General features: G+C 46.1%; 1 protein-coding gene across 1 annotated transcript in view; it reads right to left on the bottom strand.

Moving 5' to 3' along the window:
- The window catches only part of SERPINI1 (serpin family I member 1), a 135377-nt gene that overhangs the window by 51966 nt on the left and 63705 nt on the right, over positions 1–19706 (bottom strand). Inside the window, exon 3 of the mRNA XM_068279288.1 lies at positions 18701–18931. Within this exon, the coding sequence (XP_068135389.1) occupies positions 18701–18931 (231 nt within the window). The remainder of the gene's footprint in view (positions 1–18700; positions 18932–19706) is intronic.

The raw sequence follows: 19706 nt of genomic DNA, 5'->3' as shown, positions 1-19706 counted from the left end.
GGACAAGGGGTTACAGAGGCTCGGGAGGGGGGGACCCCACCTCATTTTTTTTTTTAAATTTGCTATCAATTTTTTTTTTAAATCTTCTGAGTGTGGGAAATAAATTCAAAAAAAAAACGACGTGGGGTCCCCCCTCCCGAGCCTCTGTAACCCCTTGTCTCCCATGCAGGCTGGGATAGCCAGAATGCGGAGCACCGGCCGCGTGGGGCTCCGCACCCTGACTATACCAACCCGCATGGTCCATGGATTGGGGGGTCTCGGAAGGGGAGGGGCAGCCAAGCTTTCCCCTCCCCCTCCGAGCCCTTGTCCAATCCAAGGACAAGGGGCTCTTCTCCACCTCCGATGGGCGGTGGAGGTGGAGGCCGCGATTTCCTGGGGGGGAGGTTCATGGTGGAATCTGGGAGTCCCCTTTAAAAAGGGGTCCCCCAGATGCCCACCCCCCCTCCCAGGAGAAATGAGTATAGAGGTACTTGTACCCCTTACCCATTTCCTTTAAGAGTTAAAAGTAAATAAACACACAGACACTTTGAAAAAGTATTTTAATTGAACAAAAAACATAACCACGAAAAAAGTCCTTTAATATTCTTAATTAACCATTAATACTTACCTGTCCCTTTAAATAAATGATCCCTCGCAATATCCTCGGAAATGTTCTATCAGTTACAATGTAACAAAGTTATTACAATGTAACAACTTTGTTACATTGTAACTACGCCGCACCCGACGTCACTCGCCGCCACCGCCGCGTCTGCGCTGACCCGACAGAGCTCTGAGCTATATAGCTCAGAGCTCTCTAAGCATCTTTGTATTTGGGCTCCAAGGAGCCCCATTGGTCCTTAGCAGACCAATGGGGTTCCTTTAAATCAGAAGGAACCCCATTGGTCTGCTAAGGACCAATGGGGCTCCTTGGAGCCCAAATACAAAGATGCTTACAGAGCTCTGAGCTATATAGCTCAGAGCTCTGTCGGTCCGTGCGGGACGCTAAGTCCCCGCCGCCTCCCGCTGTCCTCCCCGCCTCTTCCACATGTCACCCACATGTCGCCCACATGTGGGTGACATGTGGGTGACAGATGTGGGCGGGGTGGACAGCGGGAGAGGGCGGGGACTTAGCGTCCCGCACGGACCCGACAGAGCTCTGAGCTATATAGCTCAGAGCTCTGTAAGCATCTTTGTATTTGGGCTCCAAGGAGCCCCATTGGTCCTTAGCAGACCAATGGGGTTCCTTCTGATTTAAAGGAACCCCATTGGTCTGCTAAGGACCAATGGGGCTCCTTGGAGCCCAAATACAAAGATGCTTAGAGAGCTCTGAGCTATATAGCTCAGAGCTCTGTCGGGTCAGCGCAGACGCGGCGGTGGCGGCGAGTGACGTCGGGTGCGGCGTAGTTACAATGTAACAAAGTTGTTACATTGTAATAACTTTGTTACATTGTAACTGATAGAACATTTCCGAGGATATTGCGAGGGATCATTTATTTAAAGGGACAGGTAAGTATTAATGGTTAATTAAGAATATTAAAGGACTTTTTTCGTGGTTATGTTTTTGTTCAATTAAAATACTTTTTCAAAGTGTCTGTGTGTTTATTTACTTTTAACTCTTAAAGGAAATGGGTAAGGGGTACAAGTACCTCTATACTCATTTCTCCTGGGAGGGGGGGTGGGCATCTGGGGGACCCCTTTTTAAAGGGGACTCCCAGATTCCACCATGAACCTCCCCCCCAGGAAATCGCGGCCTCCACCTCCACCGCCCATCGGAGGTGGAGAAGAGCCCCTTGTCCTTGGATTGGACAAGGGCTCGGAGGGGGAGGGGAAAGCTTGGCTGCCCCTCCCCTTCCGAGACCCCCCAATCCATGGACCATGCGGGCTGGTATAGTCAGGGTGCGGAGCCCCACGCGGCCGGTGCTCCGCATTCTGGCTATCCCAGCCTGCATGGGGGACAAGGGGTTAAAGAGGTCTGGGAAGGGGGACCCCACGTCGTTTTTTTTTTATATTTCCCACACTCAGAACGAAGTAAGTAAAACTCTTCCCACTTGGGGGAATCTATGAAAATAATACACTATTGTTACCTGTGCAAAAAAAACTGACATTTTCCGCATTTAAAAGACATTTTCGCCCTTGAAACTTAAAAATCGATTTTCTCAAAAACTATAAGGTCTTTTTGAAAAAAAAATTTTTCCTCTTATTCCCACTGATCCCCTTAATATACCCTGGGAATTTGGTGTTCCTAAACTTTAAGCAGGCTTTGCTATTAACCGTTAAAGTCGGCGGGTTTTTAAATGTTTACATTTTTCCTTTGAAACTTTAACATCGATTTTCTCAAAAACTATAAGGTCTTTTTGAAAAAAAAATTTTTCCTCTTGTTCACAATTTTCTTCTTAACATTCCCTGCAAATTTGGTGTTTTTAGCTTTTAAGGGGGCTTTGCTATTAAACATTAAAGCCGGCGGGCAGATATTTTCAAAACGGCAGCAAAGCAGGGGTTAAAACGATAAATACCGTTCAGGCAGGACAAAAAAAAAAAAAAAAAAAAACAGTTTTAAAACGATAAATTTCGTTCTGCACTATTTTAACCTTTGAAACGATAAATATCGTTTTAAACATATATCGGGCAGAAGGTGGCGCCATTTTTTGGCCGGCGCCATTTTTCACTAGACGCAGCCAAGTGGTGCTTTGCATACATCAGCAGCAACATTTTTGCAGCAAAGAAGATACTGAAATTACAAGTTTAAAGGGAACCAGAGGCCCCAGAAAAAAGATTTTATACATACCTGGGGCTTCCTCCAGCGCTATACGCACAGATCGCTCCCACGCGCCCTCCTCCGCTTCCTGTATCCGGCGGTACCGGGTCCCGTAGTTTCGGCCAGTTCTCTGTCAGGTCCGCTACGGCGGCCAGACGGGAGGACGGCGGGGATGGCTGACACCTGAGAGGTGCAGGCGTGATCCAAGGTGGGTGTGTAGTGGGGGTGTGAGATGCCCCAGTTCAAATGCACCAATGAGAGTAAGTTAAGACAGTTCCCCATCAGGTCCGCTATGTACAAGGACCATTATGATTGGTGGTAATGAAATCGGTGGTTCATTGGTCAGGTGCACTTCATGGATAGTATATAAAGATGGTTTGGTTAGGTTGAATGTATTTCACTTGCAGCAAGAGCTTGATAAAGAGGTTACCCTCGAAACGTCGCCATGTATTTGCTGTGATGAATTGAAAAATAAAAAGAGCATGAAAATTACGTTGGATGGTGCCGGCAATCTTCTTCCCAAGTTTGAATTGTCTGGAGTACTGCTGGACTGAGCCTTGGCACATCCCCTTTGGGCAACTGGAGGTGTGCATCACACTTACCTACGATTGCATACATCAGCAGCAACATTTTTGCAGCAAAGAAGATACTGAAATTACAAGTTTAAAGGGAACCAGAGGCCCCAGAAAGAAGATTTTATACATACCTGGGGCTTCCTCCAGCGCTATACGCACAGATCGCTCCCACGCGCCCTCCTCCGCTTCCTGTATCCGGCGGTACCGGGTCCCGTAGTTTCGGCCAGTCGGCGGCAGCACGCGGACAATTGTCCTCATCACAGGGGCTCCCAGCATACCCGTACGCGTGCAGCTGCATACTGCGCAGCCGCACGCGTAAGGGTATGAAGGGAGCCCCTGCTCATGCAGACATTCGGCCGCGTCTGCCGGAAGTGACGGGACCTGGTACCGGCGATCCAGGAAGCAGGGATGGCGGCGTGGGAGCGATGCAGGCTTATGGGGCTGGAAGAAGCCTCAGGTATGTATAAAATCTTTTTTTCTTTTTAGGATTCCGGCGTCTCTGGTTCCCTTTAACACACCAATATTAAAAAGTGTACAAGAGCTGTCGTAACAGGCTCAGTCGGGTCCAGTCTGGGTCTTCTGCGCATGCGCAGTAGACCCAGACTGATGCAACTGAGCCAGTTACCGGGGGCTGATCGAGGCTAAACGGCAGACCGCGGGAGGACAGCGTGGGACTCAGAAGAGTTTATGCCGCTGGAGGAAGTCACAGGTGAATATTAAATCTTCTTTTTACGACAGTTCTGGTTTACTATAAATTACACCTGCAACTTACTCCTACCTCCTCAGAGATGAAAGGTTTTGTGAAATGGCTCTCTGGTTAGAAAGAAACCTTTTTTTAAAGGGACCTTCAGCGGCCTTTAACATGAAGAAATAAACGTGTATGTGCAGTCCCAATCCTACTTAGAAGTAGTCCATATTCCTGATTTGGTCATGTAAGCGTGAAGAACCTAGGCCTCTAAATTACCGGTCTCTTTGCAGTCAGACTGTTGGGTAACTCTTTAAAAGTTAAAAAAAATTCCTGCATGGCTAAGAAACACTTCTCAAAGCAGGGAACAGATAAAAAATTCAATAGTTCAAAATTTCTCTGTGTGGGAGTTGCATAAACATTAAAAATAACTGTGGTCATTGACATGAGATAGTGAAAACTAGATTTATGACGTTAAAAAACAAAATAGGATTATGGGATTCCAGGGAAGTCCTATTTAGGATTAGGGATTTTGCGGTTTAACCAATCACTTTATTTTCACTGAGTATACCTCTTCAAATGGTAGCTAACTAGGACTGTCTAAAACTGCCAGAAGTTAGAATTTCACTTATTCCATCCATAACTACAGAATACTGTTTGATGTATAGAACACTAATGAATTCCCTACATGTCTTTACAGTTAGGAGCACCCAGTAAGAAGTAACAAGAAGCATCCCTAGGCACCACCCTTGAATTACTGAGACCATTTTTGGATGCTGGCACATTTAAATGGTTTGAATTTTTTTAAGTCTGGGACAGATTACAGTAAGTAATCAGAGCAGAGACATTCCCATTTCACATTTTCTACCAGGTAGTCCATGCAGGCGCTTTTGTGTTAATAGTGCATGCACACAAGACAAGAAAAAGGACACACAACAAATGTTCACCTATAGCATTTCCAATGCATAGAGCGAACCTTCAGATTATTTTTCGACAAGAAAGTTATGCATTATTGTTAAGCTTTTTGTAAAGTACAGTTGTCTTTTAAATACAGCTTACAAGGTGGTGTATGCTGAAAACATTCCTGCCATATCTAAGTTTGAGCTCGGAACATAAGCCATCTGTCGGAAGTGATTGCCTTGTGGAGCTATGTTTTCCATACTTCACAAGAAAAAGTGCAGCTTGTATTTATTTCCCAATTTTAACATCTGGAACAGAATGCTAGATTACACGCTTCCTCACTTCCTCATTTGTAATCAGCTTTTTAATTGTAGTCTTTTCTGAAGTAGAAATGTATTTTTGTTTACGAACTGCCTGGCACGCACTAGTACTCAGCAGATTTCCTTAGTCATACAATCTATTCGGAACTGAACAGTGACCAGCATCTCCGTCTCTCAACATGTCAAGATCTCCTTCCGCAGGGGGATTCTGACAGACAGACTGATGGATAAAATTGCTAACCAGCTCCTTATCTACATGCTCACTGTGGCTGACAGGATGGTAATCTCACATGCTAGCCCCAAGACAGCCTACATGTGGTTTTCTGGGATCTGGAGATTATGTCATTACGCTGCAGCTAAAGCTTAGGAAACTGAGAAGAAAATACTGCCTTGGAGACACACTAGGACATCACTTTAACCACTCTGCGACTGCCTAACGCAGGATGGTGGCCACAGAGTGGCTCTCTTGTTCCTCAGCCATGCACAGGTGCGTGATCTCGCGATGCGCAAGATTAGCAGGAACAAGCGCGCGCTCAAGTGCCCGTTCCCTGCACACAACATAGCGGGGCTCCGCAATCGTGGCTGGCAGGCTGTTTCAGCTGAAATAAGAATGAATGTAAGTGTACAGTGCTTCGATCTAGTGCAGCGCTGTACACAGAATGTCCCTGTCACCTAACTGTCCTCTGGATGGCTCACTCACTCGTTCTCCTGGCTCTGTGACAATCTCGTGTTAGGTAATGGCCATCTGCCCCAGTAACTCTGAAAATATTTCGTTATTTTTTAACAGTAGTTGACAGATTTCTTGTTTTTGGACACTAGACAAGGTTTCTGCTATTTTTACTTCCGGTACTATGGGGACCATTTCTGGAGCTATAGGGACAGTTTCTGCTGTCAGGGACTCTCTTTCTTTCCATGGTTAAATTTGCTCTACCTTCCATCTTCCAGGCTGACTAATTTTATAATTCACCTCCCCAACTCTCTCTAGGACCTCATAAGAACCATGCCATTTAGCCAGAGATTTGCTTTCAACCATAGGGACCAGGACCAAAACCCTGTCACCAGGCAAAAAGGTCCGTACTCCGGCCCCAAGGTTGTAAATTCTTTGCTGTGCCAGCTGTGCCTGCGCCAAATGCTCTCTTACCATAAGCATCACCAGGGCAATTCTATCCTGCATCTGAGCCACATGCTCAATAACACTTCTGTGTGGAGTTTTCTCACTCTCCCAAGTTTCTTTTGCAATATCCAGCAATCCTCTGGGCTGTCTCCCATAAAGCAACTCAAAGGGAGAAAACCCAATGGAAAACTGAGGAACTTCCCGAATAGCAAACATTAAATAAGGAATCAGGCAGTCCCAATTTTTCCCATCTTTATCTACAACCTTTTTAAACATTTTTTTCAGCGTTTTGTTAAATCTCTCCACCAACCCATCCGTCTGTGGGTGGTAGACCGAGGTTCACAGATGTGAAATTTTCAGTAATTTACATAATTCTTTAGTAACATGTGACATGAAGCGCCTGGTCTGTCAGAATTTCTTTGGGAATCCCCACTCTACTAAACACCTGGACCTGGAACAGCTCTTTTGCGATTGTCTTTGCAGAGGTATTACATAAGGGGATCGCTTCTGGATATCTGGTTGCGTAGTCCATAATAACCAAAATATGTTGATGGCCTCGGGCAGATTTTAACAGAGGCCCTACCAGATCCATGGCGATCCTTTCAAATGGCACCTCTATGATAGGTAATGGAACTAAAGGGCTGCGACAATGTGGCAAAGGAGCAGATAGCTGACAAACTGGACAAGATGCACAGTAATTCTCAAACTCTTTTGCAATACCAGGCCAGTAAAACCTCTGCACTATTCTCTCCATAGTTTTCTCTGCCCCTAAATGACCACCCAACAAGTGCCCATGTGACAGCTCTAACACAGTTTTACGGTAAGGCTTTGGTACCATCAATTGTTCAATTGCTTCATTCGATTTCTGAACCACTCTGTACAACAAATCTCGATTTGTTACAAAATAAGGGAAGGATATCCTGTCCCGTGGGTTCACAAGTTCCTCATCTATCATCATTACATTCTCACGGGCCTTCAACAGAGTAATGTCTTTCAATTGTTCAGTACAAAAGTTTTCACAGTGTATGTTTAAATCTGAAAATTCCACAGGACCCTCGATTCCAGTGGCACTGTCACCATTTCTGGTGGATGCAGATGACTCTACAGACACCTCCAATTCTCCTGCCAACACAGCAAGTGGGAACTCAGGAGTGTCCGAGGTGTCTAGTGGTGTACCTCCATCCCCAGGAGTATAAGTTATTAACAAGGTAGGATGATACAAACGTTCCCAACACTGTGGAAAATCTCTTCCCACAATTGCTTCTTACATTAAATGGGGAACCACTCCCACAACATGCGGAAGTACCCCCAGGACAGTTCCAAAGTCCATGGTTGCCGTGGGATACTCCTAAATATCTCCATGAACACAAAATACTGCAACCTTTTCAGACCGGAAGTTCATAGGAGGTACCATACATTCTTTAACCAGTGTGACCAACCAAACTTCCATTCAACATCATTGTACACATTTGTTTTTCTTTTCCTGGTAATGCGCTGTACGCCATGGTAGCAAACAAAGATTGGCAATTTTCCTTAAAAGAAGAGTCACATTGCATGGATTCACTTGTCAGTGGACAGTTTGCAGCAATATGTCCTTCATTGTGACAGCGATAGCATACAATCTTTTTAACCCTTTCAGAGGGGTTAACCCTCTCAGGCCTCGTACGCCAGTCTGCCTTTAAAGGCATAGTACTACTAGGTTCCCCTTTTCCACTCTTTTCACCCACATTTCCTGAAGCAGTCTTACCAGCTAACCATGGTGACCGTGGGTTAGAGTGAACTGACCTGGGGCCTGTAGGAGGAGTAACCAGACTTTCGGCTGCATAGTAGCGTTCAACAAAGTCAACAAGTTGATCTGCAGAGCTTAGATCTCCATGACTCACCCATTTCTGAAGAGCGATAGGAAGAGCCCATAGATAGCGATCCATTACGATCCGCTCCACAATCTGAGGCCCAGTTAGGGATACTGGCTGCAACCATTTTCTTACCAGATGGATTAGATCATACATCTGCGATCTAGGTGGGTTTTCCAGTCTTGTAAGACCAGCAGTTAACACGTTGCGCTCGAACAGCCAAAGTCACACCCAATCGAGCCAAGATTTCCTTTTTCAATTTTTCATAATCTTTGGCCACTTCCGGCTCCAAATCAAAGTAAGCCTTTTGAGATTCTCCTATTAAGAGTGGGGGCTACCAGTCCTGCCCACTTGTCCATAGGCCAGCCTTCCCTTTCGGCAGTCCGTTCAAAGGTTGTCAGATAGGCCTCTGCATCATCCTCTGTAGACATTTTATGCAACAAACGGCTTACCTGGATGGATGCCATCACAGTAGCCCCTGTAGCTGAGCTCTGAGGATTTTGTCCCATTTGCTGCATTAATCTGGCCAATAACAGTCTGTTTCTGTATAGCCTGCTCCTGCTGCTGCTCTGCCAGCTGTAACATTTGTGCATTCTGCTGCCGCTGCTGTTCTGCCAGCTGTGCATTTAGTTCATTTTGCTGTGCATTTGCCTTTTGCAGTTCTGCATTCACTTGCTGTTGCACTGCATTAGCCAAAACCAACTGTTTGAACATCTCCTCTATGTTTAACAGACCTCCACAACAGCGTCTCCACAACAAAACCGCACGTTTCCTGCACCACTTGTAACGGATTAGGTAGGTAGCGGGGTGCTGGGCTCCCTGGGATGAGTCCCACAACACATATCACACAGACACAGCAGGCTCCTTTAGTCTTCATACAGCAACGTGGAGTTTTATTTACAGCTATGCACACTATTTACAGGTGAGTAAAATGGCAAAACAAAACATCAAACAAAATCCTGCCACTAAAGGTGGCCACTAACGGTCCAATTACTAGCGAAAAATCTTTCGAGCGATCAGAAATTCTGATCGGATTGGTTGTAAATAATCTCCATTGGTGGACACAATCGGTTATGTACGAGTGAAAAAAAATGTCATCCGAATGAATTTTCGTCGAACCAAAATTTGGATTTTCTTGTTGGTTGTGATAGATAGGAAGTAAAGATTGGTTTGTTGATGGTGTAGTGAACGATGTATTACAATATTTCACTTCCGATCAGAATTTCTGATCGCTTGAACGATTTTTCGCTAGAAATTGGACCGTTAGTGGCTACCTTTAGGCTGCTAATCTACACACAGGTATTTCCCTGTCTAACAGCTACAGAGAGTCCAGTACTCTCTTCAGCAATTTTTAACTCAACTGAAACAACAGTGTTTTAGTCAGTGGCGTAGCTACAAACCTCTGGGCCCCGATGCGGAATCTGGATGTGGGCCCCCCCCCACGGCAACAACAGCCCCCCTCCCCCGGCAACACCCGACGCACACACATATCCAAATCCCTATAGCCAGCTGTAGGTCCCCCCAGTATAGGTAGCCAGGCATAGGTAAGCCAGTATAGTTGCCCCCGGTATAGGTTAGCCAGGTAGGTGCCTCCAGCATAAGTAGCCAGTATAGTTGCCCCCAGTATAGGTTAGATAGGCAGGCGCCGCCGGTATAGGTTAGATAGATAGGCGCCCCCAGTACAGGTTAGCTAGGTGGGTGCCTCTAATATAGGTAGCCAGAATAGTTGTCCCCAGCATAGGTTAGATAGGTAGGTGCCCCCAGTATAGGTTAGTTAGGTAGGTGCCTCCAATATAGGTAGCCAGTATAGTTGCCACCTGTATAGGCTAGCTAGGTGCCCCGAATACAGGTTAGACAAGTAAGTGCCCCCAGGTTAGATAGGTAGGTGCCCCCCAGTATAGGTTAGATTAGGTAGCTGCCCCCCAGTATAGGTTAGATGAGGTAGGTGCCCCCCAGTATAGGTTAGGTAGCTGCCCCCCAGGATAGATTAGGTAGCTTTCCCCAGGATAGGTTAGATTAGGTAGCTGCCCCCAGGATAGGTTAGAGTAGGTAGCTGCCCGCCAGGATAGGTTAGAGTAGGTAGCTGCCCCCCAGGATAGGTTAGATTAGGTAGCTGCCCCCCCCCAGATAGGTTAGGTAGGTAGCTGCCCCCCCAGGATAGGTTAGGTAGGTAGCTGCCCCCCCCCCCCAGGATAGGTTAGGTAGGTAGCTGCCCCCCCAGGACAGGTTAGGTAGGTAGCTGCCCCCCCAGGACAGGTTAGGTAGGTAGCTGCCCCCCAGGATAGGTTAGATTAGGTAGCTGCCCCCCCCCCAGATAGGTTAGGTGGGTAGCTGCCCCCCAGGATAGGTTAGGTAGGTAGCTGCCCTCCAGGATAGGTTAGGTAGGTAGCTGCCCCCCCAGGATAGGTTAGGTAGGTAGCTGCCCCCCCCCAGGATAGGTTAGGTAGGTAGCTGCCCCCCCAGGATAGGTTAGGTAGGTAGCTGCCCCCCCAGGACAGGTTAGGTAGGTAGCTGCCCCCCCCAGGATAGGTTAGGTAGGTAGCTGCCCCCCAGGATAGATTAGGTAGCTGCCCCCCCCCCCAGATAGGTTAGGTAGGTAGCTGCCCCCCCAGGATAGGTAAGATTAGGTAGCTGCCCCCCCCCAGGATTAGGTAGGTAGGTAGGTCGGTAGGTAGGTCCCCCCCCCCCTATAATGAAGGGGGGAGCCGCAGCTGCGGGGAGAGCAGCCCGACCTCTCCCTCCCTTCCTCTCCCCGGGCCCCCCCCCCTTCAGATGCAGAGTGCGCGGCGCACGGAAGCGCTGTAGGCAGAACTCACCTCCGTCCCTGCGCCGCTGGTCTCCTCCCGCTCTGTATAGATGTTGTTACACACTGCTTCCTGTTTAGCCGGAAGCAGTGTGTAACAACATCTATACAGCGAGAGGAGATCAGCGGCGCTTGGAACGCAGGGACGGAGGTGAGTTTCAGCCTACAGCGCTTCCGTGCGCGTCACTCTGCATCTGAAGGGGGGGGCCCGGGGAGAGGAAGGGAGGGAGAGGTCGGGCTGCCCTCCCCGCGGCTGCGGCTCCCCCCCCCCCCCTCCCAATAGCGCTCACGGCGCACGGGTCGCACTCAGTCCTGGCCACTACAAAAAGACATGGGCCCCCCCGGGCCCCTCCCCCGCCTCTTCGGGAGCCGGGCCCAGTCGCGCATGCGACCGCTGCGACCTCTATTGCTACGCCCCTGGTTTTAGTTACCTTTTCAAGCAACTCTCCTGACCCAGCTTAGGTCAGTCCCAGGCAGAGAGCAATATCAGACTGACAGCCTGCATCTAATCAAGTTTCTCCCCTGCAGGAAACCCAGCCCACCTCATTACTGCATGCATGCAGCAAAACCTGAGCTGCATCAAAGGAACAGGGATGCAAAAAATCCTGAACCTGGGTGAGACATAAACCCCGTCCTGGACTTTCCCAACCAAATCCTCCCGATATGTGTCACAGAACCTTTAACCACCCTGGTGTTCTATTAAGATCGCCAGGGCGGCTGCGGGAGGGTTTTTTTTTTAATGAAAAAAAAAACTATTTCATGCAGCCAACTGAAAGTTGGCTGCATGAAAGCCTACTAGAGGGCGCTCCCGACACATTCTTCTGATTGCCTCCGGCAATCAGAAGTAACAAGGAAGGCTGCAACTATTTGTTCCGGCTGCGCAGGGCTCGGGCGGCTGGGGGGACCCTCTTTCGCCGCTGCATGCGGCGGATCGCCGCGCTGCGGCGGCGATCAGGTAGCACACACGGCTGGCAAAGTGCCGGCTGCGTGTGCTGCTTTTTATTTGATCAAAATCGGCCCAGCAGGGCCTGAGCGGCACCCTCCGGCGGTAATGGACGAGCTGAGCTCGTCCATACCGCCAAGATGGTTAATGGCCCGGAAAAGATAATCGGCTGCGACGGTCAGATGCCTTTTGTGTGCGTTAGGTCTTAAACACAATAGCAGCTGTTTGCATTTTCAAAACGCTCTCCCATTCATTTAACTTAGAATCAAGGTAAAATCCCGGTGAAACTGTGGCAAAACTGAAAAAAAAAAATTGGCAAAAACTATTTTGCTGCGATTTTGAAGAATTGCAGCGATTCTACCACGATTCTTGTTAAAGTGAATGTGAGAGCGTTTTCAAAAACACTGGCAAAAACCACTGCTTTAGGGTTTGAGCACTTACGGAACAATAAATACATGGTTCCTGAACCTGGGTGGACCTTCTTTTGGACTCTTAGGCCTAGAGAGTAGCCAACTACTAAGCAAGCAGCCACTAATAACCTAGCTATTGATCCAGTAGCACTGAAAGAGGAGATCATTTAGGTGCATACATACTTCAAGAGGCTGGATCCATGTTCATAGCCATCTGTGGACAGATCAATAGTGCACTGTACAGCGATATGGGAAATTTCAATGCTTTGAGTGTTGCATAGACCACAATACTAATTACGACTATAGCAGCGCCCAGTGGACAATTTGGGCGCAGGAGGTGACAAGTGTACCAAAAGCATCGTGGAGATGAAATTGTGTAGTGGATGGCAGCAGTAGCGGTAAGTTACCAGGTTAGTGTTAGGAGAAGGTTGGGGTAGATTAGTGTTTGGCTTACATAGCGGTATGTTATATTTAGGCTTAGATAGTGGAAGGTTTTCATTAGGAGTAAGTAAGGGGGGGGGGGGGGGGTTAGTCTCAGATAGCAATAAGTTAGTGTTAGGAGTAGACAAAGGGAGGATTAATGTGAGAGAAAGCTTAGGTAAAGAGATAATAGAATATCAGTAACATTTATGATAGTCTATTATTATCAAATTATCCAGTGACCAATAGCAGAGTAGTGGCAGCATTGCCGATATTCTACTAGCAGCTTCACCCAGTGCCCTTTTTTGATGTCGGCGTATAAATGAAGTTTATTAATAATAATAATAATAATAATAATAATCCTGCTGCTAAATCTTCCGCTTTACAAGTAGAAGCAGAGAAAGTTTTTTGTTTGTACACACACACACACACACACACACACACACACACACACACACACACACACACACACACACACACACACACACACACACACACACACACACTAATAGTGGCAATATCACTGTCAACGTTTTCACTTTCAAGAGAGGAATGACTTCTTAGGGTTTTTTCCCCTTGTGGACCAGAGCAATTTTCACCTGTCAGTGCTCCTCCCTTTGTTTCGCCAATAACTTAATTGCTACTAATCACAGCGTAATGATCTATATCTTATTTTTCTCGCCACCAATTATGCTTTCTTTGGGACGTACAGTATGCTAAGAATTATTTTATCCTAAATGCATTTTAACATGAATAATAAAACAATTGAAAAAATGCATTATTTCTCAGTTTTTGATCATTATTAGTGTTAAAATAAAACGTTCTACTGTGGACAAAAGCCACACATTTTATTTGTCCATTTGTCCCGGTTATTGAAACGTTTAAAAAATGTCCCTAGTACAATGTACGGCATGGCGCCAATATTTTATTTGGAAATTAATGTGCATTTTTTCAGTTTTGCGTCCATCACTAATTACAAGCCCATAAATTAAAAATGAATAGTAATATACTGCCTTGACATACATTTTAAAAAAGTTCAGTCCCTAAGGTAACTACTTATATATTTTTTTAATTTAATCCCCCCCCCCCCCCCCCCCCATATAAAAAAAAAAGTTTGGGCACTATGGGAGGGTGTGGGAGGGAAATAGTTAATTATAAAAGTCAGTGTGGGGATTTTTATTCAATAAAAATGAATTTTGCTGTAATTTACTATTTGGCCACAAGATGTCCTCAGTCATTATTTCCGATTCACATACATAAGAACATGAATCGGAAGTTATGCGTGGCAGTGTGACAACAGGAAGATACAATGAATGCCGGCGTCTCGTAGACTCCGGTGTTCATTGAATTGGGGACTTAGATTTATGAATGGGAATTGCGGTCCCATTCATTAACCTCCCCGCGAAGCGGCGGTAACAGCGGCGCGCACAGGCGAATGGGAGCGAGCGTCGGTTGCACGCCGCTGCAGACTTGCATTCACGCCCCTGGTGCATCCTGTGAACTTTGCAGGGCCGTGAATGTACTGCTAGGCGTGCATCAAGTAGCTAAGATAAAAACAATGCACAAAATACTTCAAATTCCCAATATAATGCTCAAAATGTGATAACCCTAAAACACAAAAGAGCCAGTGTATCCTGTTTTGTGTCTCCCTCTACTGCTAAGCATCCTAGTATAGATACAGCTCCTTTCCTACATGATGAGTCATCTATCTATCTGCCTCTCCCTTTCTGTAAACAAGCTAGACTAACAACACTGTGCACTGTAGCTGTAGATCCTCAAGCCCCATACATACATTACTGTGTCGTTTAAAACAATAATTTGGGACGGATTAGGGTGACAGTCTTTCGCTAGCCTATAACAGTTTACGTATGCTGGGCTTGTCTGTGCTGCGTGTTCTGTCCATGGCAAGGGAGAGAGTTTCATTGCCACAAAAGATGGGTGAAACCTGCACAAACATTACTCTAATGGCCAAAATTAACACAAGGGCTCTATTCACAAATGACTTATTTATCACCTAATTCATAATAATAATAATAATAATCATAATCATAATCATATTCATAATCATCATCATCATCATTATTATTATTATTATTCAAAGGACACCTGTAAGGTCTTTAAAAAAGTTTAACTTACCTGGGGCTTCTACCGCCCCCCTGAAGACATCCTGTACCCGCGGCGAGACAAAACGATGCTCCGGTTCCCTGCCGCGGCTCACTTTTGTTTTCTCAGTCAGCATGGCCACTGTGCCTACGTGGCCCTGGCTGCACCTGTCCTTGCTCCTGCTCACGCCCCGAGGAGCATCCTGCAGGACGCTCCCTTCAACGTGAGCAGGAGAGAGAACTCAAATAGCCAGGGCCACCCAGGCGCAGTGGGCGTCGGCGGTAACGAAAGGCCGGGGAACTGAGAATTGTTTTGTCCCTGCACAGGACGTCTGCAGGGGGCCAGTAGAAGCCCCAGGTAAGTTAAACTTTTTTTTTTATAAGACCTAACAGGTGTCCTTTAAGTCAGTGTTCCCAACCCTGTCCTCAAGGTCCACCAACAGTGTATGTTTTGTGGAAATCCACAGAGGTAGTTTATCAGCTCTGCTGAGATTCTAATTACCTCACCTGTGTATGTTTGTGGTTTTCTGCAAAACATGAACTGTTGGTGGGCCTTGAGGACAGGGTTGGGGAACTCTGCTTTAAGTGACTGGATAGACATGTTTATCTACTACAGAGCACCATCTAGTGAGCAACGGAAGCAGAGGCGTAATAAGCAAATAAACATGGTCTTGGGTTTCTATGAAAATCTTCACTTAGACAGAAACTGCTTTTCATTTTCTTTTTAGCTTTTTTTTTGTAAGAGGAGATTTACTGGGCTCTAGTTGAGGCTTATTGACATGCTGTGTCTTTGGGTGTGTTCATTAATGAGCTCCCTGTAAACTGATCGCCGATTAGCACCTTTGATTTGCTTGCTGTGGCTTGCAGTTTGGTATTCGTGGAGATTTTCATACATTATTATTTCTCCACTCTACACTACACTACATGGTATTTAGGAATGGGAATGGATAGTAATGCATGTTGCAGGCATTTGGGTGAGTCTTGGGGGTTCATAGACAACACATATACACATCCTTCCAATTCACCTTAAAGCGGGATTGTCAGCCACAAAATAAAATTCCATTTACCTACTGGCCGCAATAGCAGCATAGAGGGCGATATACAGGCTGGGAACGCGAACAATCACTCGCGTTCCCATGCCTGTCGGCCGGTGACGGCCAAACCGGAAGTGCTCGCCGGCGGGTCCTGGGACATCGGAGCGGAGCAGCGAGGGCACCGATCGGCTGCTGGGGGCTGAGGGAAGCCCCAGGTGAGTAAATCTAATTTTTTTCAGTTGACTTAAGGTTCACTTTAAGTCTGAAAGCCCCTGAATGTGGCTTATTAAGTAGTGAAGCTATGCCATGAGCATGCCAGCTAGGGAAATAGCCGTTTTTTAAGAGAGTCAGCAATATTGGCTCCCACATTTCCATTCATTTATATTCTATGCTGTGTAAGCATCCTCCCTGTGAATTATACAGGGTGGCGTTGGAGACCAGGGAACACACTGGGCTAAATTAGTCTGGCTCCAGTTCAGGACTGTTCATAAAAGAACAATATTGGCAAACAGGGATTTAGCATTACAGACAGCCAGCTGCAGAAGATGAAAGCCAGAATAATAAGAACCATCTCAGCAGGTACAGTATAACCTGCCTTTTTACAGAATTTAAATGAAAAACCTACCAGTGCAAAGGCTTTCAGAGCGCAGTAGTAGCAGCATTGCGTACGCATGATGAGATTGTGGCAAGTTAGCTCAGTACCTAAAGTAAAAGTTGTTACTCTGTGCCTATATTTAGGCTGCTTACACACAGGGACGTTACAGGCGCACGTTAGTGCGCCTGTAACGCTCCCCCAACGCACAGGAATGTAACTCAAGTGGGCTGTTCACACAGCCCATGTTGCGTTACATGTAACGCTGTACGTTGCCCGGAAAGTGCAGCATGCTATGGCGTTAGAGCGGCTATAGCCGCGTTAGACTGTTTACACATGCGCAGTAGGGGGCGGAGAGGAGGCGGGGAGAGCCAGCTACAGTAGCCGCGCACATGGCTACTTAATATTCACTGCACTGGCGGCCGCTGATTGGCCGGCGGGACCACGTGATGCGGAGTGTCTCGCTCCGCGTCACGTGGTCCCGCCGGCCAATCAGCGCCACTCTGGGAGACTTTATCGGAATAGAGCCGCCTAACGCGGCTCACTCTACCGTCGGCTCTTGCAGCACCATACGTTGTGTTAGGTGCACGTTGTGCGACCTTAACGTGGCACCTAACACAACGTCTTGGTGTGCAAGTAGCCTTAAAGTACAGCCGGTCCCTTACTTACAAACAGGTTACGTTCTGGGAGTTTGTTTTTAAGCTGAATTTTTTGCAATGTTCATAGTGAAATGAGGATAAATTATTTACTTTCGGACAGGTCTGTATTTGGACATAAAGTATAAACAATGGTTTTTGGTGGTTTTCAACATGCTTTTAAAATTTGCTTGAAAATCTGTAATAAAAAAAAAAATCCCCTGGGGGGGTTAGCTTGGGAGGGGGAAGCCTCTGGATCCTAATGCTGGGAATACACGGTTTGTATTTTGCGGCTCAATCCTGCCACCCTATCAATTCCCTGCTCGATTTCGCGCCCGATTCTCTTATCTTTCATTTGTTTTTTTATCTTTTCCCATTGTTCCCTATGTGAAATCGAGCGCGGAATCGATCGGGCGGGAGATCGGCCATGTTAGAAATTATCAAACGAGCCATCTAAATGGCTCAAAAATGTACCGTGTATTCCCAGCATAATGAGGCTTCCCCCCGTTCTCCTCCATCCCTTGGTTCTAGCGCTGGCAGGCCCACAAACACTGGTAAGGTATATATTTACCTACCGCAATCCAGTCCAGGCACATTTGCGGCTTTCCGATCAGGCTTAGGCGGAAATAGACTGTGATCCAAGAAAAGCAAGTGTGGCACTCCTGACAATCCAGGAAAGTTCAGTGGGTTGAATGACACTGGGCCAAAACTTCTCGCACAGTCAATCACTTGCACTATACAAATTCAGCCACTGACGTGTGCCCTGTAAACGTAGTAGGAAGGAAGCATTGCATGAATTCACTGTAAACAAGAAGCAGATTCGGGCACCATCTCACCTGGTGGACGCGAAACGGCCGTCGCCGACCCTTCTGCAACCCTGAGCACCCACCTCCACTCCATCCTGCACAGTATCGTCATGAGAATCAGGTGATATCCATTTGACATCTCATATTGCACAAGCTGTTTTAATAAATGAGCTGAATGACGGATGGTGCCCGAATCTGCTTCTTGTTTACAGTGAATTAGGCGGAAATAGCCAAGCCCGATCTGGTCTGCTCTACTGCGCAGGCAATTAGTACCATAGAGAAGTAGATTACATTTAAAAAGTGAGTGAGTGAGTGAGTGAGTGAGTGAGTGAGTGAGTGAGTGAGTGAGTGAGTGCATAGGTTACCCAAATGTCAACAGTCTCCCGCATCAGCTTTATAAACAATGGTAAACACACACGTCTGCTTCCAGCAACCTATCTACTAAAGAGAAATGCATTCAAACACCTGGCTGATTAGCATAGAGTAAGCGGAGCTCCAGGTTTTCGTCATCAATTGTGTGCAGTGGCAAGAATTACACATCGCACCGTGATAACACTACACTGATGGTACATTAACCAAGATCAACCAATCACAAACCAGAATTCTACAGTGTGTTAATACTGCAGGCACAAAAACGCAGTCTAATCTCTTGGAAGGTAAGAAAAGAATACAGCCACACCGTACAAATCTCACACTGACAACTGGCTAGAAAATTGCTGTAAATGCAGTAATAAAGAAAATCCCCCAAATACTCAATCGAGGCTGATAACATACTATTAGTGTGATTTTCCACCCACGAATTGATGTGATCTGCAACAGATGAACCTTGAGTGAAGTCTACATTTTCCACTTCTGCCTTGAAGTATTTTTTCATTAACTGAATGAACTTGTCACTGATATGAAATCCGTTCTGTAAATATAGGGAGTTTGCAATGCGGAGCACATAATGCCTTTCCTGGGCTGTCATCATGCTGGAGAGATCTTTTAACAGAGAAAATTCTTCACCTGTAGAAAAAACAAAAACATAAAAACTAAAGCACAAGAAATGAGGCTACTTCAGAATTAACTGTAAAAAGAGATTAAAACCTTATTATTCTACACATAAATGAATAATAAGTGACGTATCTGGAAACTAAAATTCTGTACGAGTTGCAACTCTTGAAAAAGATGTCTTAAGCCTGCATATTTTACATTAACAATAAAGAAGCAGGGTTTGCGCTAACGGCACTGACTCACTTGTCAGTGGGGTGGCTCCGTGACTCACAAAGGACATGGTGCAAGTACGGGCTGAGCAAAAGTGGCTGGTGTCACTTATCTGCCTATTCATAGGAGGTGAAGATGAGAAAATCACTATAGTGGCAGCAGCTTGAGTTATGCAGGGAGAACGTCTTTCACAATTTTAAACAAGGAACAGTTTAAAATTCGACATTAGCCAAGTAGCTCATAATTAAAGCTTTAGCTTGCTCTCTCAGATTTTACATTGTTACTAAAACAGAAAAGGGGGTTGTATCATCACTCATACAATTTTCACATTTTTGATGCAGCCGTTCCAGAGAAATCCCCTTTAAAAGAGTAAAGGTGGCCACTAATGATCCAATTTCTAGCGAAAAATCATTCGAGCGATCAGAAATTCTGATCATATTGGTTGTAAATCTCTGTTGGTGGACACAATCGATTATGAACGAGTGAAAAAAATGTCGTCCGAATGAATTTTTGTCGAACCAAAATTTGGATTTTCCTGTTGGTTTTGATAGATAGGAAGCAAAGATTGCTTTGTTGA

The sequence above is a fragment of the Hyperolius riggenbachi genome, chromosome 4 (genome assembly GCF_040937935.1).
Source record: "Hyperolius riggenbachi isolate aHypRig1 chromosome 4, aHypRig1.pri, whole genome shotgun sequence".
NCBI classification, from domain to species: domain Eukaryota; kingdom Metazoa; phylum Chordata; class Amphibia; order Anura; family Hyperoliidae; genus Hyperolius; species Hyperolius riggenbachi.
Note: the sequence above shows the minus strand (reverse complement) of the source record. Positions and strands in the feature narration are given on the sequence as shown.